This window comes from Ursus maritimus, unplaced genomic scaffold (genome assembly GCF_017311325.1).
Source record: "Ursus maritimus isolate PB19 unplaced genomic scaffold, ASM1731132v1 scaffold_35, whole genome shotgun sequence".
Classification (NCBI taxonomy): domain Eukaryota; kingdom Metazoa; phylum Chordata; class Mammalia; order Carnivora; family Ursidae; genus Ursus; species Ursus maritimus.
In genome coordinates, this window is record NW_024426119.1 from 23,533,646 (window position 1) to 23,559,880 (window position 26,235).

At 38.7% G+C, this 26,235-nt stretch overlaps 1 protein-coding gene across 1 annotated transcript in view; it reads left to right on the forward strand.

Annotated features, from left to right (window-relative positions):
* The window catches only part of ATP8B4 (ATPase phospholipid transporting 8B4 (putative)), a 208,033-nt gene that overhangs the window by 78,702 nt on the left and 103,096 nt on the right, over nucleotides 1-26,235 (forward strand). Inside the window, 3 exon segments of the mRNA XM_008705952.2 lie at nucleotides 10,475-10,547; nucleotides 20,835-20,905; nucleotides 24,915-24,997. Coding sequence (XP_008704174.2) covers nucleotides 10,475-10,547; nucleotides 20,835-20,905; nucleotides 24,915-24,997 — 227 coding nt within the window.

The following is a 26,235-nucleotide window of genomic DNA, read 5'->3' on the forward strand; positions in this document are numbered from 1 at the left end:
AATATAGGCAAATAATATGATTTAAGGTAGTTATCACTACAACAAAGAAAATAAAATAGGATAATAGAATAGAGAGTAATGGGATTAGAGATGAGGAAGTGATTTCAAGTAGGGTGGCCAGAGAAGACCCTTTGAGTAGATGAGATTTGAGTTGGGAGTAAGCTAGCCATGCCAAAATCTTGGATAAAAGGAAAAACAAGTATAAAAGCACCAAAGTCAAAATGAACTTGATAGTAAGATATCTACTTTGGCTAAAGTTTTGTGATAAAAGGGAGTTCTGAGGAGTTGGCAAGAGTGAAGTTTTGGAGGTCATGGTGGGGAATTCTAATTTTATACTCAATGTAATGAGAAGCTATTGGAAGGTTTTGGTCAGGAGAATTACACAGAATGACAAAGATTTCTCTGGCTGCTGTGTGGACAATGGACTGTAGAGAGGGGAAAGAGCAGAATTAAGATAACAAATTAGGAGTTTCCTACCATTGTCCAGATGAGATGATGCCATGGACTTGGTGGTAGTAATGTAGGATTAAAAAAAAAAAAGAAAGAAACATATCTTTTTATGGATTTTCAAACACATGAAAATAGAATAGTACAATGAATTCTTATTTAGGTATGACTGAGCTGCAGCCACGAACTTTCTCCTACTTTTGTATCCATTGTCACTTTTTATATTCTGGGGTATTATAAAAGCAAATCCTGTATGTCATATCACCTTATCAGTAAATATTTTAGTATTTGTCTTGAACAGATAAGGGCTTACAATATATTTAGCCATAATACTGTTACTATACCCAATAAAGTAGCAGTACTCCCTTCATGTCATCTAAAACCCAAAGATTAAAATGTATTTTGAGTGTAGAACCAATAAAAGTGCTGCCATATTGGGTGTGTGTGAAGAGAGAAATTGGAGGTCCATGGTTCTTAGCTGAGGTTCTAGGATGAGAAATAACTGGGAAGGAGGTTGCTATTACGGTAGTGTTTGTTTTATTTATTTATTTATTTGTTTATTTATTTGGATTTTTTCTTTGATTAGACTGGGAGACCAGAATTCTATTGAGATATTAGTCATTCTGCAGAGATGTGGAATGGGTAGTTGAAACTCAGTGAAGACTGAGAATTCATCCTTTGATTTAGCAACTTGAAGAGAGGTTGCAGTTGGACAGTTGGAGAAAAAATCCTGATTGGAGAAAGCATGGGCAGTCAAGAAGTGGGGACACTGGATATAGATAGCTCTTTTGAAGACTTGAAGTAGAAATCAGAATGTACCATCCTTATAATGAGATACTTTATAAGAACAAAAATAGTCACAGTACTTTATATATTATTTTATAGTTTGCAAAATGTGTGCATACTTTTATCTTACCTGACATTCACAGATGTCTTGATAGACAGGTGTCGAAATGTCAAATGAGTTTATCTTATTTTAAAGACCTTAGTGTTACGAATAAAGAGACATTCTGAGGGATTGCCTGAGCCAATTAATGTAGGTCATAGAGGGAAACTTCAATTTTGGTCAACTTCTTGCCCAAGTCACATGGCTGATTGGTGGTGAGCTTGGACCCAAGTCCACGTCTTCTGATTCTACCGACACACACTTTCTACCATGTTACATTGTTTCTTTCATAAATAGGAGATCAGGATTCTCCTCTTTAAGAATGTAAGGATTTTTAAGTAAATTGGTTCCAATTTCCTGTCCTTTCTGAATAATATTTCTTCTGAAAGTATCAAGATTTTCCATACAATGTCATCTTCAAAGGACAGTCTTTACTATAAAATGTCCAAGATTTTGTTTAAACAATCCGTTAGGATTTGTTCCTTCATGAATCTGAAACATTACCTTGAACTTTGTCTCTCTTCGCAATGAACGTGTCTAGGGTACAAAACTGATGACCCAATGAAAGGAAGCATTCTAGTAATTGTGAGCAATAAGATTTATCCTGGTCCTGAGAGAAATATAAATGACATAATGGTTGAATCCTCAAAAGGGGGAGATATTTTACTCATGACCACAAGTAATGCTGACTGAAATCTGTTGGCATGATGTTAAGTCATGAGAAGCCAAGTCTAGAGGGACCACAGTAATACAGTCCAGGCATATAGTTTTCTGATGAGCTCACTGTATAAGGGGACAAAGCTGGGAATATCTTGAGGAATGAAAGTTAATATATACTTTATTAGACAATCTCTGGTCTATCAGTTTTTTTGCTGGGCTTTTGATGACAGCTTTATGGCAAACAGTCGAATACTGAGATCATTCTCCTGGAATACAGGTATTCTTCATTGCTGACTGAAAGAATATCCACTTGCTCCAGGTATCAAAAGGCAAGGATGATTTAACTGGTGTTATTTAAGAGCCAGATTTATATTTTCCCAGAAGTCTGTAGGTTCCTTAATAACTACAGTCTGTATCTAATTCTGCTTGTTGCTCTGACACGCAGCCCCTGGCTCAGTGTTCGTTTTGCAGATATGGAACAGTCTTGAACTCACTGATGAAGAGTTATGGTACTTCACGTGCTACTGGATGATGATCTAATTAAGAATTCTACCTGCGTACTATCCTATTTCTGAGAAACTCAAAATGATAAACATTACGACCTACTTTAAAGTAATGTTTAAAAACTTTCTTAAAAAGTGTTTAGGACTTAATGTGACTATAAATCTAGTAAGTAAATAAACTCATGATCTTCCAGTAATATCCATAGCTGTGCTTTGTGCCACAAAATCAGGAATCCTATTTCCAGAAATATTACGTTCTCTGACTAGAGCAAATCAAGTCACACAAGAGACACCATTGCTTTATCTATATTGGTATGGCATGTGTTATTACTTGGGATGTCAACCAACGAATATTGCTTTCTTTTTTAAATTTTCAGTTAGTCACTGTATAGTACCTAATTAGTTTTTGATGTAGTGTTCAGTGATTCATTAGTTAAGTATAACACCCAGTGCTCGTCACAGCACGTGCCCTCCTCAATACCCATCATCCTGTTAACCCTCCCCCCACCCTCTTCCCTTCTGAAACCCTCAGATTGTTTCCCGGGGTCCATAGTCTCTCATGGTTCATCTCCCTCACTGATTTCTCCCCCTTTGGATTTCCCTCCCTTCCCCTATGGTCCTCCGTGCTATTGCTTATGTTCCACATATGAGTAAAACCATATGATAATTGTCTTTATCTGCTTGACTTACTTCACTTAACTAATATTTCTTTTCTGACTTAACAGACATTTGGTTCTCTCTTAACCTGGCCCCATATAGGAAAATTGATTAAGAGTAGCAATGGAAACATAATATAGGTCTTTTATCTTGGAAGCAAGATACTCAGGTTTCATTCTCCTCCACTGGGAGCTATCTTCTTTTGGGGTGTTTTTTAAAAAGAGTTGCTTGGCCAAAGAATATTCTCTGATTTCTCAAAATAAGGTGTGGCAATTTAAATATTTTATGTATGTATGTATTTTTTGGGGTGGGAGAGGATCTCCAGCCCACTCCTTGCTGAGTGTGGAGCCAGCCTGGGGGCTGGATCTCAGGACCATGAGGTCATGACCTGAGCCAAACCAAGAGTCAGATGCTTAACCAACTGAGCCAGACACCCCAAGATGTGGCAATTTAGATGAAGAGAACGGTTGATCTACTCAGGCTAAGGTGATGTCTTGTAATTTTTTTTCCATCAAAATATGTTCTTCATATGAGGAGTATTTCAGGAATAGTGGTTTTTCCCCCCCATGTAGACATTCTAGGATATTTGGGTAGTCAGTGGTTATCAGAATATTTTTTAATGATGAGCTACTAAAAATTTATCTTTCAACCTCATTTACTAATCATTGGAAAAAGGAGTGACTTGGACAACCCAAAGTCGTACAGATTTTTCTCCAAAAGTCATAGAATGGAGTGGGGAGTACAAAGGCTCATGGCAGCTGCTCATATTGACTTTATAGAATTGAAATTGGAACTAGAGGAAGGTGAAATAGTTTAGAATTGAAAAGGAATATTCTGATTACAAGAGCATATCAATAGCAAAATTGGGAAGTGGGCTCTCAGTTTGTAATGGCTGCTCTATTGCGCCGCCCACAGTCCCCTTCCAGACTGCAGAACGTATTTCCCCAGCTACCAGGAGTGCTGCCTATATACAACCCTCAGCTGTCAGTCCCTCTCAGGAATTGCCATCGGCTGAGGAGAGCTGTTTTGCTCAAGGTCACCCCTTCTTGCTGGAGTCAACAGTGCAAGGTATAATGGTCTGACCCCCCTTGATCCAGCTCTGAAGGCCTGTTCCAGCTCCAGAGCTCCCCATAAAGTTGGCTGAGCTTTTGTTGTGATAGTATCAACAGCCCAGCTCCTCCCTCTGCCCCTGTGTTTCCTTCACTCTCCCACAGGTGCTAATGCAAAGAGAACTTGCCAATAAACTTCTTGCACACAGATGATCTTCTGAATCTCCTGCCCAGAAATCAGGCTAGACCCAAAGAAGTCTGTTTTCTCCATGGTCAATGTGAGGCATTTCCTTCATTCATATATGAGAGCAGATGTCATAGTCTTCCTGTGAAATAATTTTCTTCCAATTTGCCTGTGGTCTCATCATCAATTAGGCATCTGTGAATAGAATCCTACTAAGAGGGGCGCCTGGGTGGCACAGCGGTTAAGCGTCTGCCTTCGGCTCAGGGCGTGATCCCGGCGTTATGGGATCGAGCCCCACATCAGGCTCTTCCTGTATGAGCCTGCTTCTTCCTCTCCCACTCCCCCTGCTTGTGTACCCTCTCTCGCTGGCTGTCTCTCTTTCTGTCAAATAAATAAATAAAATCTTTAAAAACAAACAAACAAACAAAGAATCCTACTAAGAATTTACAGAAGTCAGGACATTAGGAGGCTGATTCACAATGGTTTCAGTTTGGGGAAATGATTAAAGAGAATACACTTTCTGCGCGACTCTCAGTAGGCTTATTGTTCAGGTAAAACTTAGTGAATCGATTATTCTGTTTTGAGAATAGGAAGGCTAAATTGTAACTGTGTTTGTGCATACAAATAACGCCAATAGAACCAGCAAGGATTTATTTAAATAGGCAAGACATTTACAAAATTGATTACTTTTTCTTAGCAAATCATTAAACTAAATTATCCATGCTGAAGCACTACATCTTTTATCATCTTGCCTTCCCCCCTCCCAACCCCCCCACCCCGGGGCAAATTGGTACGAGAGCATCTTCAGCAGCTGATCTCAGACCTCCCTGTGTGACTCTGCCTCAGCATAAGCACTGTGTGAATAAGACGGGAGGAAGAGGAGGGGAACATCTGCATTTTTCAAAATAAATAGATTCCAAAGATATGAGTATTATGCTCATTCTCAATGTAATGAGATCCTGTTCACCAGTCTGTTGTTAGAGCATTAGGGCCAAGCTTTATGTCTTATTCTAGGGTGGCTCTGACAGCAGTGGAATTGGAAAAATACAGAAATTGCTGCTGTCCACTGAGCATTTGTGTCAGGGAACCGTGACCGCAAGCTGTTTTGGGATCAGCAGATATTAAATAACGGTAGTATGTACGTTGCTGCGATCAAATCCGTTCAGCTCTTTAGGGTCCATTTTCTTTCTAAAGAGGCAAAACATAATAATCAGTGAAAATGTAGTAAAAAAAAAAAAAGAATAATAAATATAGATGTGTTAAGAACATGGGCTTTGTAGTCAGATTCAGGTTCCAGTCCTGGCTCTGCCACTTACATGTGGCCTTTGAAGAGTTTTCTGTTCTTCTATTTTTTCCTCCCCGGTTATCCTTTAATCAATCTATGTAATGCCAAAAATTCAAACAGTACACAAAAGTATACCGTAAAACGAAGTCTCTCTTCCATTCCAGTTTTCCTGTTCATTTCCTTTCTCTAGTGGCAATTACGGAATAGTTTCTTGTGTATCTTTCAAGAAATTTTCTATGTATGTAAGAACCAAGTTATGTGTGCGTATGTCCTTCCCTCCGACCACAGTTAGAATCTTGCCATGTGTATGCAGTGTCCTGCACATGCTTATTTTTAACCTAGTAATGTAACTTAGAGGATATTTTATATTAGCACATGTAGAATTATCTTATTCTTTTTAGTGATTAAATTGTATTTATTTCATTGGATGGATGAGCCGTAACTAAATAGGTGTACCATGGTACATCTGTCTTATCCTTATTAGGGGGAATTAATAGTTCATAACATAATACTGCAGTAAATATCCTTGTACATCCATCTTTAAGCACCTGTATGATCTGTTGTTTTTAAGTGAAATATCTATTTCAAAGTGTGTGGGAATAAAATTTTTTGATAGATGTTGCAAGATAGGGCAAATGTCTCTCTCTCTCTCTCTCTGAACCTCAGTTTTCTATTCTATAAAATGGGAGTAGCAGTAGTACCTATCTCGTGGGGTTGTTGTGAGGATTAAATGAGATAAGATACACGACTAGTGTTGCCAGATGTAGGAAATTAAATACATCCACTTAAATTTGAAGTTCAGATAAGCAATGATAATATTTTAGTGTAAGTATGTTCCAAATATTGTATAGGGGCACACTTATACTAAAAATTATTTGTCGTTTATCTGAAATTCAAATTTAATTGGGTGTCACTTGTATTTATTTGGAAACCTTGTACATGAAGGCTTCAGCACAGTCACTGGCATACAGTAAGCACTAAATAAATGTTGGTTGCTATAATTCTTATTAGACATTCAGGGAAATGCTGTCATTCAAATATTTTTGGCAATAATGATTCTGTGTTTATTAATTTTCATTCAGTCAACAAGCATTTATTGGGGGCCTGCTAGGGATTAGGCATTATTCTAGGTCCTGAGGATACAGTGGTGAGTAAAGCGAGATCTGTATGGGCAGGAGAATATTTTTGTAAGTTATAGATCTGACATGGGCTTGAGATGAAAGAAGAAACCAAACTCATTATACGTGGTTTGACTGGTTAATTAGGGGAGATCAGTTATATTGACCTTCTTCATTGTCTCTTTAATACTCCAACGTGTCTTCTGTAGCTTTGAGGAAATTCTCTTTTCAGGAATCTATGTTGCTAATAGGAGTCACAAGTATTAGAGTATGGAAAAAAATGACAGGAGACTTGAGCCCATTGAAGTTCTCCTTCTGCCCTTACACTTCAGCAGTGGGCCTGGTATGTTGCTCAAAGCAAGTGCTTGATTTCTAGCTTCTAGAACTAATAGTTCAATGACAGGGAGCATGGAAGGGGCTATCTACTCGGAATTATGTTTTCTCAAGAAGTTTCTCAACATAGCCTAGCGCTCTGGATGTCTCATCAGCACGAAACAGATTGAGACCAATTTATCAAACAATTACTACATACAGTTGCATCTCTTACCATCTTTTCTCAGAACATCAGAATCTCTCATGTTCTGAGAATAGGTATATAATTAGTGGGTGTATTTTTAAAAGTTCCTTCCTCAAAGTAATTCTAGTTGCCATGCTGTGGTAGTTTAACTTCAAATGTTTTATGGTGACTTTGGAATTTAAATTTCATAAATCTCTTTCTGGAATTTTGACTTATTATTTAACAACTGGCCTGTGAGTTTACTAAGCTAAAGTCTCTATCATGACCACAGCTATTTTAGAAAAGCCTGATTCAAAGAACCATTAACTAGGTTATTTCAAGACCTGAAATAATTATGTGATGATACTGAAAATTGAAGCTTATTTTAAAATCTTGGAATTTCTGGATTCGGTGCAATGAAATGAATTAACTTGCTTTCAGAATATGCATATATTGTAATTCTTTTATGAGAACAGAAGGGCTTTCCCTGACAAAGGTAAAGGCAAAGTTTGTGGGTGCCAGTCTGTGGAGCCAGGTGTCCTCATCACAGCCCATGAAGCCAGCCCGTGTCTCCCTCGCAGAGCTGTGATGCAAGCCTGATTCAAACATGAGCCCCAGAAACAGCTGCACCACACATGGAGAGACAGGGAGTGTGTTTTCAGTGTTTTGGGATGATGATGAAATGCAATTACTATACAAGCTAAAATCTCAGAAGAAGTCTAGCAATATTTCAAAGATGAGCTTTAAAGCAAATCTTCCCGTCCGCCCCTCCAGTCCTGCTGGTGTGTCTTTGATGTTGTGTCATCAGTGGTGTTAGTAGTGGGCAGGACAATAAAAATGGTGGGATTTAAAACACAGATGATTTAAATTCACTTGCAGGTCTTTATCAGTTTATGCTTGTTTGGTAAGTTTGGATACTTTGTAGATATGACCCTGAGTGCTTACTGAAATATACCTTTGAGATCCTAGTAGTTATAATTACTTGCCAAGATAGGATAGGAAGTAATATTTTTTATTTTTTATTTATTTTTTAAGATTTTATTTATTTATCTGACAGACAGGCAGCAAGAGAGGGAACACAAGCAGGGGGAGTGGGAGAGGAAGAAGCAGGCTCCCAGCAGAGGAGCCTGATGTGGGGCTCGATCCCATGACCCCGGGATCACGCCCTCAGCCGAAGGCAGACGCTCAACGACTGAGCCACCCAGGCACCCCGGAAGTAATATTTTTTAAAAACCCTCCTTTGATTGGGGTTACCAGATTTTTTGACAGATATATATTCAAATAAGGGGTTTAGCCAAGATATCACACATGGCCTACTGTAATTCTCATGGATACCACCACACTTTTACTAATTTCTTTCCAATTGCTTTGGTTTTATAGGGGGAGATAATAAGATACTAGACTTGAGAAAACAGAATTTATGTGAGAAAACTCAGGTTTTGGTTTGTTCTCCCAAATAGTGGCTGTTGCTATTTATCTATTCAAACTTAACTATCAAACATGCATTTTGAAATGTGTAAGAGATCCTGTAGGGTTCCCTTTTTACTTTGATTGATTTTCTGTTTGGGAGGAAGAGTTAGGGTGCAGTCCTTCCTGGAGCTTACAGTGGATAGGAAGGAGGAATAAGTTCGGAAATGAAGCTTAATATCATCCGAGCTTCTCCCTAAAGCAGATGCACTTTCAGTCGAGACTTCAGGGCAATTCAGTAGCAGTGCATTCTGCGTAAATAAAGACACGGTCTCTATCTCAGTCCATTCATATCGACCTTTATCTGAGAAACCGTCCCCGGAGAAATGCCACTAATGCTCCAAAGGAGGCGGTATCCGGGAGAAATAAACCAGCACGTAATCTGTATCTGTAAAAATAAATAAAATGAGATTTAGAAGACTTCCTAGGTTGTCCCATTGTTGTCGAACTAGATAAAGTGCAGAAAAGTGTGGCATTAGAAAAGTGATTGAATTCTGGCTAGAGATGAAAATGCTGCAATTGAAAACTTTCCAGAACAACATGTACTTGGATCTGTATTAAAGAAAAATTCTTTGAGTGCTTAAGCCAAATGACCCAGCAGGGTTGATAGTGTGAGGCATATTTCACAGTTGTATAAATATTTAAAACTGTTTTCCAGCCTATAAAACAAGTAAATTAGGTTTTTGTTTTTTTTTTTAAACTGCAGAATGAAATTAACCCGCCCACCTTAACTTGTTGGGCAACCTGTCCTTCTCATTCCAGCCTTCTCTCTTGGAAGAGACTTGCCGGGAAAGAAGCGTGAGGAAGGCTTTTAACTCAGAAAACAAAGCTGGTTTAAGTTTCAGAGAATTTCTGAAGGGATGAATAGCGTCATGGTATACTGCCACAGGTGGTCCATTTCCAGATGGCCTGTGTCCCCAGTGTGTCACAAGGGACCCAACCAACTAAACACAATAGCTCTTTATCATAAACCCTTTTGAATCTGGTGAAGGGTAAATGAGGGGCTCCATCATATACGTAAGCCTAAAAGAAAGCAGGACAGCATCTCGGCGAGGTTGTTCTCAATCTGAGCTGTTGGTCCTAGCCAGTAAAGTGCCCCCAAGCCTGTCCTTCAGCCACAGTGTTTATGGGTGATTGGTAAGTGTTCTTTCTTATTGAGTCTTCCAAGGCTGCCTTTATCACTCGTTGTTCATGTCCTTTCCAAAATTCTTATTCTTTTTCTCTTATGTGCATTTTAGCTATTGCCCTGGACCAATTTCCTTCGCCTCTGGTTAAACAGACTTTGGAGATAATGGCAGTGATGTTTTATTTCTATATTTTTTAATATAGAGTCTGAAAAAATGACTGAATTTACTGCTGCCACCCCCCCCCCCATCGCAACTGGCCATTGTTCTGGTCAAGGAAACACAAGCAAGAGTTAATAGCTGGTATATAAAGCTGGCACCATGGGTGATGGAAAGATCACGCAGCCGAGAGTTAGGCATCTTGAGTTTAGTCCCAGGGATAACCCTAATTTACTGGGTATCCTTGGGCGAATCACTTGACCTCTCTGGGCCTTAGTTCTCACATCACTCGGGTAAAAGACTTTGTAATGTAAGGTCCTTTGAATTTAACATTCTAGAAAAGTCTCATCTGATTCTGTTATATGATGTACCATTGTGAATACATTCCTTTGATTTTTTCTCTGTTCTTGAAAACAGTTAATTTTGTTTTTGTCCTTAGACTGCAGAATGAAAAATGGATGAATGTCAAAGTGGGAGACATCATTAAATTAGAAAATAACCAATTTGTTGCTGTGAGTATTTAGTACTGTTTATTAAAGAATTTATCTCAGATTAAAATAGCATATGTACTGAAGTATTTACATTTGCAAATTCGGTAAGTCTGTACTAATTCATAATTAAGAGAATACCAGAATGTATTAGTAAAAAGTCTCAATTATAAAATGTCGTTAAGAACATATTGGTTAATTACTTTGATAGCATGGTAACTCAGAGAAGCCTGAATGATTATCTGTTTTTCAACTTCCCTTGTGATCTTTTAAATTAACAGATACAAAAGATTTTAAATCAAGCTGCCAATCATTTCATATAAATAAGAGCTTTTAAAATGCTCCAGGGTATTTTAAGAACAGCTTTTTTTCTCACCTATTTTGAGACCTGTCCCTCAGTAATAGGATTATTACTGTTAATTTGCAATATAGTTGAGGACAATATATGCTTCTTCCTGAGTAATTAGAATCAGAAGATGTCTATTGATCTGAACTAATAAAATGCTACTTATGGAGTTTTGCTTTGTATATCAAATGCACTATAACTTATATTCTCAAGCTGCCTATGTTACAATTTCCTTGCTAAAAGTCAGGGGGTCAGTTCAATGACTATAAGATATGTGATGAACTGTAGTTCATATTAAATGAAGGGGAATAAAAAGCTAACCAGATCAGAGATTAAAAACTCAAGTTATTGGGGCGCCTGGGTGGCACAGCGGTTAAGCATCTGCCTTCGGCTCAGGGCGTGATCCCGGCGTTACGGGATCGAGCCCCACATCAGGCTCTTCCGCTATGAGCCTGCTTCTTCCTCTCCCACTCCCCCTGCTTGTGTTCCCTCTCTTGCTGGCTGTCTCTATCTCTGTCGAATAAATAAATAAAATCTTTAAAAAAAAAAAACCTCAAGTTATTGTAAGTCTTTATGTCAAATACATACTAGATTACTTATGAAAATTTTTGTGTTCAGTGCAGTTTTATGTATCAAGCTGTGTTCTTCATTAAATTTGAGACATTTTCCCACAGGAAAAAGACATTGCCCCAAGATCTATTTACAAGAATAGCTCAGTTGAGATTCCTAACCATTCCCTTTCAGAAACAGTCTTCTTTCATTAATGTACCATCTGTATATATTGATACCCTGGAACAGCCTATGCTAAGGAGACTACTCAGTGGACAGGCCAATTACAAAAAAGCTCACCCTCTAAAGAGAGAAATGTTTATTTCCCTAACAACCTCAATTCTTTGGAAAATAGCTGAGAACCAAAAATAAGCACAAAGGTGTTGGCATAGCCAAGACAGAGGTCTCACAGTCCGTGTTCTGTGGCCTGGGCTCCTTATATGTCAAACAGTCTGCTGGGTTTTCACATTTTACGATTGACCCTCAAACATGGGTTTGAATTGTACGGGTCCCCTTATATGTGTTGTGTTATTTTGTGTGTTTTTCCCCCTGATATATACAGTATAATACTATAAATGTATTTTCTCTTCCTTACAATTTTCTTAATAACATTTTCATTACTGTAGCTTACTTTATTGTAAGAATAGAGTGTATAATACAGCATACCAAAATAAGTGTTAATCAACTGTTTTTATGTTATCGGTAAGGCTTCTGGTCAACAGGGGGCTATTAGTAGTTAAACTTGGGGGGAGTCAAAAGTTACAGATGGATTTTTGACTGCATGGGGGGTTGGCGCCTCTAACCCCCATGCTGTTCAGGGGTCAGCTGTGTTTCCTTTAATATTAGACACAATTTAAATGAGCTTATCCAACTTATTTTCCAGCTCATTAAAGCTTAGCAACAGTATGTTAGGGGGTGGCATCTGTTAGAAGAACACACCCTGTAGGAAAGATGGAGCCAGACGCAGGTATCCTTTGTTATCTGACAGTAGAGCATATCTATGAAACCTTAAATAACTCAGCATGGCATAAAGCAAAGACACAATTACCATTAGTTGATATGGACAACTCTTTGAGTACTCCCAGACCCCCAAAATAATCTCTTAGGCCTTTCTGATACCTTAGGATACATCTTGCTAAAGGATGCACAAAGATAAAGCAGAAATGTTCACAGACCATTCAAAGCTATGGCGGCTTGGTGCTGAGGTGCTGATAGTTCCCCAGGAAAGAGCTTGGTGGGGCCACTCTTGTTCTCCGGTGCACATGACCTCCGTAAGGGTTGGCTGCAAAGCAAAGGCTGAATGCTGTTTTTGCTTTTCCTTTTTTTCATAAAAGTAAAAATCCTTTTCGGATTTCTTTTGGTTAGTGAAAACAAGTACTAATGTAGGTGGAGTGAAGTGGTATAATGCAAACATTCAGAAAGCTGGGGATACCTGTATAGTGGAAGGGCACCGAAGGGGGAAATTGGGTTAGAACTGAGTCTGCTCCACTCCTGCAGTAACAGTAGTTTATCTTCTCTGCCTTTCGTTTCTTCATGTGTCACATCAAGGTGCACTAGACTATTATATGATCTCCAAGATCACTTCCAGCCCTATGTGCTATGATTCTCTGAACTGAGATGACTAACGGATTCTTGAAGGCAAAAAGCGCATTGATTTGCCTGCTCTCTCATACCCAGTGCCGTGTTGGGTCATAGGGGGCAGAGAGTAAGTGTCAGCTGAATGAATGAACGTCAGTCTTTTGGAAGAAAGAGGAGGGAAACATGGTTATAAACTTTAAAAATTCAGGGTGTTCTGGATCAGTGGGGTACTAATACACATCTCTGTGCTCTAATTAAGAAAAGATCACTATATTCAGAATTCTTTGCTTAAGAAGAAAGGGCTTCATGTAAATTGTTTTAGTTCTACGTTCAATTAAAATGGTTACAGTGACAGAGTTTTGCTGAAGTTAGTTAACCTTAACTGTTTTTTTTATAAAACTGCCATACATGGAATTCTAAGAAATATGCATTAAAAAAATTTTTTGGCAACTACTTTATGCCAGAAGTGGTGTCAGATTATAGAGGAATTAGCAAAAATAAAAGTATGCCACGCATTTAACTATTATTTTATTCGGAATTGAATATTTCAGTAGCAATGCTAGATATAGTCCTACCTCAGGTATTCATAAAGTCCGTGCATTTAAGGAGCCCCCTGTACAAGCTCTAACAGGGATAAATATTAGACTGAAATCACTTGTTCGCAAATATTCCATACTCTGCTGTGTGCATTTATCACATTCTTTGGGGTGAGTCCCAGAAAGGCAGGAATCAAATGTGTGTCTCAAATCTCCTAACTCTGTAGGACCTCATGGCCAGCTTATCTGTGCTCCCACTTGCCCACTAGCCTTGATATTCTAGTTGTATTTTCCTTGGCCTTCATTCTTAGTTATATTTTCTATGTTATAGTAAATGTGCTTGTGTGCTCTTGCAAAGCCGGCTATGGAACGAGACATGGAAGGCAAGTGTAAGTGCAAGTATCAGGTGGAAGAAAACTAGTTCAGTGGGCATATCATTAGCATTGCTCTAAGATAAATCACACATGTAGACAAGTTTCCATGAAGTCAGTGACCCGTGTGTCCCAGCGCTGTCCAATAGAGCTTTCAGCAGTGAGGGAAATAGATCTTTGTGCTGCCCAGTGTGAAAGCCAACAGCCCCATGTGGATACTGAGCACTTGAAACGTGGCTAATGCGATTGAGAAACTGAATTTAAAATTTTATTTAATTTTAATTAATTTAGATTTTTTAAAACAGATTATTTATTTATTTGAGAGAGAGAGAGAGACAGAGACAGAGAGGGAGAAGTGCACGCCCAGCTGAGCAGGGAGCCCAATCTGGGGCTCCATCCCAGAACCCTGGGATCACAACCTGAGCCCAAGGCGGATGCTTAACCGACTGAATCACCCAGGGGTCCTAATTTAGATTTTTTTTTTAAGTTTAGATTTAAACAGTCATATGTAACTTGTGGCTACCTGATTGGATGGCACAGATGTGGCCTTTTAATTGTGGCTACATGATGGGATGGGAATGCTTACTCTCCACTCTTTCCTAGGTCTCATTCTTTATATTTTCACTTGGAGGGACAGCCCCAAAATAACACTTTGAGCTTCTTGAACTTCCTTGCCCACTCCCCTCTCCCAGTAGTGACTTCTCCGATTGCTGTGTTTGGGGGCAGGGAGTGTGTGTCTGACCCAGAGCCTCCTTCCTTCCCTTTCTCTTTGGGTTCTGCCTGTGTGCACAGTACATTCTGGCCTGCTCTTCATTCCAACAATTTTACAGGAGCAGATCCTCGGGGCGGGGGTGGTAGGAGGGTCCTGGTAGTTTAGAGCTTCCCTTGTCTACAGCTAGATGGGTCTAAAGGTCAATTATTAGCAAGCCCATTTAGCCCACAGACCTATAGTCTGGTCTCCAGCAGCTTGCTTATTTTGTTTTGTTTTATTTTATTTTATTTTAGAGAAAGAGTGAGTGGGCGAGGTTCGGGGGTGGGGGAGTGGTGGGAGAGTGGTGATGGAGGAGCAGAGGGAGTGGGAGAAGCAGACTCCACCCTGTGTGCAGAGCCTGATGCAGGGCTCAGTCTCAGGACCTGAGATCGTGACCTGAACTGAAATCAAGAGTGGGACGCTTAACTGACTGAGCACCCAGGTGGCCCTCCAGCAGCTTTATTAAAAACAAAGATGAAATTTTTATCTCCACTGATCTCGGTCTGACTCCTACAATTAGAGCTCTAGTGGTTTAATCTTTGCGTAAGTGAGGAAAGGGGTCCTCCAAATGCCAGAACTCTGTGGTGTCTCTTGATTAGCTCGCTTTATTCAAAGTTTTTTTGTGTCTAACTCCTTGGCACCTACAAAACTATTTTTAAGGGCAAACAAATGTTTTTATGGATGAACTGCTGTAATCACTTGAAGTGTAAATACACCTCCCGCTCCCTGAGACTTAACTCATTTAATCTCTACAGTAGCTCGATGAAAGCAGGTTATGTACTATTGTTCCCATTTTACAGATGAGAAAACAGTGCCATCAAATAGCTTGCCGATAGGAGAGCTAGGAGTTACACCCAGGCCATCTGGGTTTGGACCCCACTCCTAATCGCTGCCATATGCCGCTGCTTACTGTAGTAAAGCTGTCATCCTAATAAGCCTTGAACCTGGGCGTCCGGCCATAGGCCTTCAGGCTCGGACGCCGAAACTGAAGCGACCAGAGCATGTTGTACCTAATTCTGGTGCATAACCTCTAGCTGTCCGCACTTAGAATTCTAAATTCATTTATGTCAGCCGATCGGTACGTTTTAAGCGAGGAAAGGAGCTTGCCTGAGATGGCCAGTTAGCTGGCATATTCAGAAGTTATTCACCTTTATTTTCCAGATAAGGAATCCTCACTACCTCCACTTAAAAGAAATTTTAAAACATGTTCGGGCTGAATTTCCACAGCTCGTAGTTTTATTTTGGGACAAGGGAGAAAAATGTAGAGTGTGATTCAGTCACTGCAAGGAGACTGACTTGCACTAAAAGAACCGAGTAAACTGTTAAAAAAACACACTACAAAGATCTTGACACTGCCAAGACTTGGGCCCAGGAACCAGGCACATCTGCCTCTACTTGACGGAAACGATCTTGTATTTTGGTTTTCTTATCTGGTGGGAGAAATAAACCCCTTACTGGGCATGAGCATATTTGAACATTACATGAATTTAGTGTTTAGCTTATTGTATACCCTCACCCTCAAAATAAAGGCATTCATGTTTTAGATGTTTACAACAGTAAAGGTTTTGTTTTAAAACAAAGGCATTCTTTGGCTCCGTGGATTGGAAATTTCACCTTGAGAAATGAAAGAACTAAGAAAGATGAATGTAACCTAAGCTAAACTCCAGTCCTAACCAAGGGTGGGCTTTGGCTCTTTTTTGACCCATCTAATCTTTCCTAATCTCTGACTCATCTCATCATTGCTAGCACCTTGGTCCTTCCAGAGAGGCCCTGTGGCGGTCTAATTGCCCTTTTTGTTATTTAAATTTTATGGCTTCAAGTCAGAGTTAACTTGTTTCACACGAATTGTTGTAAAGACGCTCTTTTATTTTTAAAAATACATGAGACAGTAGAAAGTTGAAAATTTCCAGAGTAAGATTTTTTTTTTTAAAACATTTGTCTAAGCTGTAGTGAAAAAGAAGCTTCTTGCTAAAATTTAAAGGAGCAACATGTTATTTTCTATGTTAGTAAAAGTACAGGGCCAATGTTCTGTTTATAAGCAATTACTAATTTGTTGGGGTGACATATATAAGCAAGGATTTTTTTTTTTTGACCAAAGAAAGGGTGGACCGATGAGTAAAAGCTATGGTGTCCATTATTAGTCTCCTCTCCTCCTTCTGTTCTTTCTCCCATCTTTTTCTTATTCTTCTCAAATTCATTTAATTATAAAAACCAAAACAATGTATTAGATACTAGTACACACTCAGCATACATTTATTGGATCTGAAATTTAATTTTTAAATAAAAACATTACCTACAGTCTCCTACATTTTCATTTTTACAACTTCATCCGCATTTTCGTTCATGTCAAACCTGTTTTCCTGTAAGTATACTCCTATTGCATGAGCCATTTTGGATTCTTATTTTTAGACTACAAAAAGATAATATTGTAGAGGATAAAGAAGATAAAGAACTTTATGTGTGGGAATGGCTTAAGAGGGAGATTCAGATACGGCGTTGCAATTCTACAAACTTATCCTTCCATCGGGATATGGAGTTAATATCCCAATACTCTTCACCATTGTGGTTTTGGTTTTTGAACGCTAACAAAGTGAAACAAAACAAAGCAAAACATTTTCTGTTTTTCATAGTTATATTCCAGTGCATTTGTAGCCAACCAGGGGAAAGAGTATACATTTGAGATCAGAGCTATAAATTCTAGTTCTAGCTCTGGTCTTTAAGCTCTGCGTGGCCATGAGTATGGCATTAAGTCTCTTAGGGCCTTTTAGAGTGATGAAGCTCTCACCAGGACTTTGTAGAGGCTACGGACTTTACATGAGTTAATTTAGTTCATCTGCTTGTGAGCCAGAGATGACCCTTCCCAAGATTTCTTATTCACGTATATGAACAATATTATCCCTCCATAGGGTTGTTGAAAGAATAAATTGACACAATTGTGTGAGAATGTTTTGTAAACTCTTAAAGAATTCTTTTTTTTTTTTTTTAGATTTTTTTATTTATTCAACAGAGATAGAGCTAGCCAGCGAGAGAGGGAACACAAGCAGGGGGAGTGGGAGAGGAAGAAGCAGGCTCCCAGTGGAGGAGCCTGATGTGGGGCTCGATCCCATAATGCCGGGATCACGCCCTGAGCCGAAGGCAGACGCTTAACCGCTGTGCTACCCAGGCGCCCAACTCTTAAAGAATTCTGTAGCTTTTAGGTGTTATCATCGCTTGAGACTTTGCTTTATTTATTCATTTTTTTTTTCATTTTTTTTTAATAATGATTTTTTATTATATTATGTTAGTCACCATACAGTATGCTTTATTTATTCTTTATATCAGCAAATATTAATATGCCTAATAAACCTGTGAAGATAGCGTTGTTTGTTGTGAGGACTCAAAGCCGTGAGGCCCTTCGTCAGCTACCAATCTGATGTATTTTTCCTCATTTGCCCCCCTCCCATAGCACTTTGGTAATCAGACGTTTAGAATTCTTATTATATTCTGCCTTTCCTAAACTGTACCATCCTTGAAGGAAAGAGATTTTTATTCGTTTTAGTATTCCAGCTGTATGTGCCTTAGATTGCCTGGATTCATATCCCAATGTGTCACTTACTGTGCGGCCTCAAACAAGTTACTGAACCTCTCTGAGCCTCACTTTGCTCCTTTATAGAAATAACAACAGAACGTACACTATAAGATTTCAGTGGGAGTTAAATAAACTATTGCATGTAAAGCTCTCGGGATAGTGCCACAGACATGGTAAGTCCTCACTAAACACTGGTATTATAAACCCCTACAACTCAAACACAAATTTCTGGATTGACTAGGAATTGGGTACCCTGAGAGATACTAAAAGGGACAGCTTGAGGAGGCCTGATCTGGGACTCATAGAGTCATGGGGCTGGTGGTGCTCTAAGACCACCCCATGCTGCTGCACTGCTGGCCCAGAGCCTCTGACAAAAGGACGATGACCAGGGACTCACAGGGTTCTCTTGTCCTACTGCAGCTCTCTTCTCCTTTTCTTTTTAGAATTCTTAGTACACTTGGAAATAGGAGCACTTCATGATGATGAGCGGGCTGACCACTTAGTTCTCTGATTGCCCCTATTGGTCCCGCCCCAACACGTCCTCGTCAACCGTAATGGATTTAAACACTTGAAGGCGAGGTGTTAGCAAAAGGGAATGCCAAAGCTCAGCAGTGGGGCAGGGAGACTAGAGATGAATGAGGGGGAGTGCAGGACGGAGATCAGGGAGTAGGGAAACAGCAGCAAGGTTCTGAGGACATCAAAGGAAAAGGTGACAACAGAGGGGACAGGAAGAGGTGAGAAAGGTTGAGGGTAGGAAGGTACATGTCCCAGGTTCCCAGGGGGTAGACAGGGCAGGAGGATTTAGCTCAGAACTTTCGGACTTTACAAGTCTCAGCAGCAGTCTTTAGGAAGTGGAGTTACTGCTCAGGAGAGAATCTAGTGGCCCGGTGGCTGGTGGTGCCTCAGTCACGTGTTCTGAGCCGGCAGTGTACAACGAATCCTCCCTTTGTCTACCAGACCCCTAAGTGTTGAGCAGCTAAGCTCAATACTAAAGAGTAACAGCAAAACTAAAGAGAGAACATCAATACTAAAGAGAACATCATCTGTACTGTGCAGAGTTTAGAAGAAAAGCAACTCTAGGTATAAATTGGGATCTTTCTCTGTACTTCATAACTATTTTCAATCACAGAGGAGAAGAATTAGAGAATTTTGGATTTTGTTTAAAATGATCCTATGAAGCTCAGGGGAGGAGAGGCAGAGACCCAAAAAGCATCATAGCCACTGAAATTTCAATGGGAGAAGTAAGACGATGGTGAATTTTTAAAAACATTCTTTCCTTTTTAAAATCAAAGTCGGTAATTTTTGGCTCAAGAATTGTGTACAACTCTTTATATGTTCTCTCTATAGTGGGCTTGCTGTAGTCACATTGTGACTAGTCAGAAAATAATTTTGCCTCCTCAGGCTTCTGTGACTTTTATTAGAGTCGAGGAAGAGTCTTGATATATAAACCCATTTATTCCTTGAGGGGATTGTCACTGAGTTGTTTTTCAATTCTGTTTTGTCATAATTCAGACAAAACTAAACACACACATGTACATACCTCTCTCCCCTTCCCTACCTGTATTTGAGTTGGAAATTTAAAAGCTTAAGACAATGAAATGAGTAGATTGATTCTAAATTTAATCTCTGGGACTTGAGAATGGGGCAATTCTAATTTAAAAAACAAAGGTAAGAAAATTTCACAGTTTGAAATGCCAATCGTACATTCAAAACAGAGCTACATAATCGTTAGGGAATGTGTCAAAATAAATTGCTAAAATTTTAGTCCATTTTAGATCTTCAGATCTTTCAGAATCTCATAAAAACCCTTATTTTAAAGTGAAATTTGAAATAAACAGTTCCCCAATATAGGAGGCAGCCAGAATTCTAAAACTGAATTGTGATAGGTCCTTTCCGAAGCTCAAATAGACAGCTGAACGGAATGATTTTATCTCTGTGTAAGACCCACAGCTTGGTTTCTGAATGTTTTCCGCTGTCTTTTAGAGCATTTTCTGTTCTTTCTTGCCTCTTGCTTAACCCCTGTTCTATTTTCTCTTTTCCCTTCCTTACACCTCATCATCTTTTTCTTACGTTTTTATTTTTTTTTCTTTTAATTTTTCTCTTTTTAAAATTTCCTTGCCTGCTTTATTTTTTTCTGTGGTTTCCAATTTCCTCCTACTTCTGTCTTTTCCCCATCAGCTTTGCCTGCTCCCTACTCTTAAATCATAGTACTAGGGAATTAAAGTATGTGTATGGAAACGATTATCTCACTTATTGGTGGAAGTTTTATATTTTCCATTAGTAATTATCAAACAAGAATGTAGAATTTTATCTATTTCTTGCAAAAAAAAAAGAAAAGTAAGTTAAGTGGCTATTAATTTAAATGGTATCCCCTGCCCTTGCTTGTATTCTGGTGTTCAAGGGGTGGGCCCAGCCAGGACAGGGAAGGAGAGGGAAGGTTTGATTTGGGGCATATATGGCTGAGAGGTGGAACAGGATTTTACCTTTCTCACTTTTTTTTTTTCCCCTAAGGCTCTCCTGGCTCATTAGTAAGTAGGGGTGATACAACATGGAAGGGTTTCAACCAGTCTTCCGTTCTCGTGTATTCTTTATGATTTTTTTTTTTTTAATAGGCTGATCTGCTTCTCCTATCCAGTAGTGAGCCACATGGCCTCTGTTATATTGAAACTGCTGAGCTTGACGGGTAAGTCACTAAAGTTAGAATGATTATTTAGAATGGTTTTTAATTTAGCAGTAACAGCTTCAGGAGCAGGACTCAACCTAAACCTTATTCTTCATTTAATTTTCTTGGAACAAGTAAGAGCCTAACTTGCAAATTCCATTTGTTAATTAATTTGTGGCTCTTTTGAAAGCTCTTTTTCTCTTGAATTTATTTTCTTTCCAAAACAGTGAATTGAACATGTCTGTGTGAATTATTGTATAGGACTCTTTACTCATATTCCTTAGAAGGGTTTTGTTTTGCTTTAGTTTTTTCCTTTTTAAAATTTCATTTGATCCTCTAAGGAGTATTTTAGAGGAGTATTGATGAGTCTCTGAGGAATTACTTGAGAAGGAAATCTTTTGGAACTGGGTCAAATGAAGATGGAGAAAGAAGAGGGAAATGGAGTTTTGACATTAATGTTAATTGAGAAATTTATTTATAGACAATATTGCAGTTCTGTTTCCGTGGATTCAATTTGGCATAAAAACTTTTATTGAATGTTTACATTTGAAAGGTCCTATACGTTCTTTAGATGAATTTTATCATTTAATTCTGATATAGGTAGTGCATAAGCCCCATTATACAGATGACAAGGCTTAGAGATACTAAGTAATTTACCTGAAACCTCTCAAAAGTGAAGCCAGTACTCAGACCTGATAGTCTGACAGAAAAGCCCCTGGTTTTAACCACCGCCTCCCAAATCATTGTTCTACTAGGCTATTGAAATGGAGTATGACCTGGGTGATCTTACCCTTGGTTTGGGCGGAACCTAAAATAGTGCTTAGAGGGAAATTTATGGCACTGGATGCACATATTTGAAAAGAAAAAGAGTCTCAAATCAATAATCCAATATCCCATCTCAGGAACCTAGAAAATAACAGCATAAACCCAAAGAGGCAGAAGGAAGGAGGTAAAGACACAAGCAGAGATTAATGAACTTGAAAACAGAAAAAAAAAAGAAAAGAAAAATCAAAACAAAGAGCTGATTCTTTGAAAACATCAATAAATTTGATAAACCCCAGGAAGACTGAAAAAGAAAAAAAAGACACAAAATAACGATATCATGAATGAACCAGGGAATATTACGATAGCTCCTGAAGATATCAGAAGGATTAGAAAATCCTACAAGCAACTTTATACCCATACATTTAATAACTTATATGAAATAGGCCACTTCATCAAAAAACAAACTACCACGATTGACTCAATATGAAATAGACAATTTGAATAGGCCTGTAACTATTAAGGGAACTGAATTCAAATGTAAAACGTAAAACTGTAAAAGTTTTAGGGGAAAAGATAGGAGAAAATCTTCCAAGATCTAGGGCTAGTCAAAGAGTTTTTAGACTCGACACAAAAAGCATAATTCATAAGAGGATAATTTGATAAACCACACTTCATCAAATTAAAAATTGTTGCTGTGCAAAAGACCTTATTAAGGAGGATGAAAAATAAGCTACAGACTAGGAGAAAATATTTGCAAACCATCTATCTGACAAAGGATTTTTATCTTGAACGTATGAAAAATGCTCAAAACTCAATCTTAAAAACACAATCCAATTAGAAAATTTGCAAATGATATGAAGGGACATTTCAGCAGAGATGACATGCAGATGGCACATAAGCACATAAAAAGATGTTCGACATCAGTAGCTGTTAGGGACAAAAAAGTCAAACCACAATGAGATGTCAGGACATACCATACCTATCAGAATGGCTTAACTTAAAAATAGTGACAAGTCCAAACGCTGACAAGGATGTGGAGAAACAGAATCACTCACACATTGCTGATGGGAATGTAAAATACTACAATCACCCTGGAAAATAATTTGGCAGTTTCTTAAAAAACTAAACACGCAGCTGCCAGACAACCCAGCAGTTTCACTCATGGGCATTTATCTCACAGAAATGAAGACTTATGTTTACACACGAACTTGTACACAGATGTTCATGGCAGCTTTATGTGTTACATCCACAAATTAAAAAAACAACTTATATGTCCTTTAACAGGTTGAACAAACTATGGCATATCCATATCATGGAACACTATCGAGCAAAAAAAAAAAAGAATGAACTATTGATACATACAATAAGCCAGGCGAATCTTCAGAGAATTATGTTGAGTAAAAAAGCCAATCCCCAAAGGTCACATACTATATGATTCTACTTATATAACCTTCTTGAAATGGCAAAACTGTAGAAAGAGACCACAGATCAGTGGTTGCCAGGAATTAAAGATGGGTTGGAGGAGGCAGGGAAGCGGGTGTGTCTACAAAGTGTAACCTAAAAAATCCTTGTGATGGAAATGTTCCCCATCTTGACTGTGTCAGTTTCAGTTGTGATGTTGTGACACTGTGATATAGTTTTGCCAGTGTTACCATGAGGGGGAACTGAGTAAAGGGTACACAGGCTCTTTTGTGTTATTTCTTATGCTGAAAATCATTTTGAAGTTTGAATTCAAGATACCGAAACATGTTAAGGAAGAGTATGGCATGACACGAGATATTGATCAGGAGTCTCGGCAAAATTTTTTTTTAATCAGTAAGGTCTATGTGTGATTATTCTTCCCTTTTAGTTTCCACATCTGAAGATGGAAGTGAGATATTGGAGAGAATTCTGAGGAAGTAACCTAAAGTGATGATGAACCTTGCTGAATGACATGATGTGTAGAGCTGGGTTAGGGAATGAGGGCTGTCTGGCCCAGCTGGGGTCACTGACTGCTCCAATTATTTGACGTTTGTTTCAGTGAATGGACACATTGGTCCTTTAGCCTCAACGCCACTATCTCACAGCTCAATTTCTGCCTCAGTTATGAAATTCTTGAGTATCACAACCCCTACACGTTCCTGCATCCTAGGAATTGATAGATGTGGCAATAAGTGATTGATGAGATTACTTTTAAGCAAAGTAACTTTAATTATATATCCAATTTACTGTTTCCTGCAGAAACTCATTTCACCAAGGTGTATTCCTTGGATCGATTTCATGTTGTCTTACCATCATTGAGACTCATTTACGGGAAGTTTAGATTAAATCCCCTCTCAAGGACCTGCTTCTCAGTTCTCTAAATTCAGTTATTTCATGGTTGTCATGTACTTCCAAATGGTGATATTTGCTTTTTTACCTACCACTTGTTTCCCTCAAGAGAACAGTAACCCTTGTGGGGCAACACTGAATCTCATGGGTGACTATGGTATGTATTCGATCAATATTTGTTGACTGAATGAACTCACTGCTAAACACTTCCATAAAAGAACTCTGACAGATGATGTTAAGCTACACTAGAAGAGAATTAGGTTGAACTCAGTGAGAAAACCATCGTGACAAGCCCTTGTATGCAAGATGTGAGTAATGGCCATAGAATCCTCACAACTGGTCATTTCATGAATACCACAGGGCCATCTGTCCAATGTATGTGTGGTTCTGCCTGAAAGATGACCAGTTCACTGTGACCTGCTGAGTTACTGTCTGGTTGTATGATCCCAGGCTTACAGGATTTTTGGCTTGGTTCTCCATGAGAAAGAAAGCTGTATTCCCTTTCCCATTTGAATTTCAGCTACTGTGAAATTAGCCATGACCATCTTTTACAAGTAAAATTCCTATGTAGATAGTAGACTCCAGAGTGATACTGGCCTCCTTTATTTGGCAACTGTGTTCCCATTCCTAATAAGTTTTGTAACTCATGCATGATGTCTGAGTAGGTTCGAATGAAACCATATTTATTATGTCCTCTGTTCTTTCAAATAACAGAACAGATTACTGTGTTGTTACACAGATGTGCCATGTGTGGAATGCCAAATCTTAGGAGCATGAAAAGCCCTGTCCATTTTACTGAGTTCACTTTACGGAGAGGTGTGAATGACATTTGAAGGAAGTTTCTTGAAGTTCTTGTGTTGGATTTTGCACGTGCTGCACCTGCCTGATTACTTTATGTAAGATGCTGTTGGGCTGTTCCATATAAAAATTCATGTCGTGTCAATTAATTTCACAGGGAAACGAACCTTAAAGTCCGCCACGCACTATCAGTTACCTCAGAACTTGGAGCAGACTTTAGCCGACTTGCAAAATTTGATGGTAAGTGTTTAAAACAGACAAACAAAAACCTCAAAACCAAAAAGTAATATAACTAATTATCTGAAATCCAATTCATGTTTCTTTTTATTTGGTGGAAGGACATAAAATTCTGCAGGCATCAAAGCCTGTAATCTCTTCTCACGCTAAAGAGTAAAAATGTTACCAAGGGGATAGTGGCTTTATAAATTCATTGTTCATTTCATCCTTGTTTCCTCTTCTGTAGATCTCATCCTTTCCTTGCCTGACCTTGGCCTCCCTGGGGGTCCTGTGCAGATTTGCCGAGCATGAACTCAGGCCACACTTATATTTCTAGCGCCAGGTCTAACCATCCATCCATTCTCTGGCTCCATAACAAAGACCAAATACTAGATTGCAAACTTTGCCAAGACAATAAAGCAGCCTCATATATTTCTGTGTCTTGCGTAATGCCAGGTATGATGTCTTAAAGGTAGTAGGTATTCAGGAAGAACATTCTGATTGAATCGTCAGTCACCCTATTTTAGACCTTGGTTTCCTTATCACCATCTTCACACCATTCAACCCAGTCCCTTCTCTGCAGCATGGGGAACCATTTCTGCCTGTCCTGTTCCAGCTATGTCTCGTTCTTTTCTGTTAAAGCTGTCACAGAGAAACAAATCCTTCAAGAGTCAAAGGAAAGAACCATTAATGGCAGGACTGCAGGCACCATGGCAGGCTTTGGGAGAATCTTTGGGGTCTTCCTCCCATTGCTCAGTGATCTCTTGTTTTACACATTTGTATGTCTGGCCTTTAATATCAATATTTACGTATAGATTGGTTGTAATTATTAACAAATCTTCAAGTTCGAGATTGTCGTCCAGAATGTTTTCTTTTGAGTCCACTAAAGGAAAATGTGGTCAAGGGTCTTAGCATGATCCAATGAGTTAAAGCACAGGCAAATTTATATTATAAAATTTCCCCAATGCACAGCTTAGAGTTTATATTGCCTGTGCTGTGCATTTGCTTATAAACTCTGTCTGGATTCTGTTAATATTTTAATCTCTCTTAAATGAGTGCTGCTATAATAAGTGTTTATAGAAAACAATATTCCTCTAGTTTGGGATTTAAGTTAGGGGAATAGCCAGGAACCTTTGAATGGCCCAAGAAATATTTTGATTAGAGTAAAACAAATTACACATTTTCTACTAAGTAATTTTTTCAGTGAAATTTTATTGTTATATGAATCCAAGAAAAGTAAATTGTGTTCATGAATCAAAACA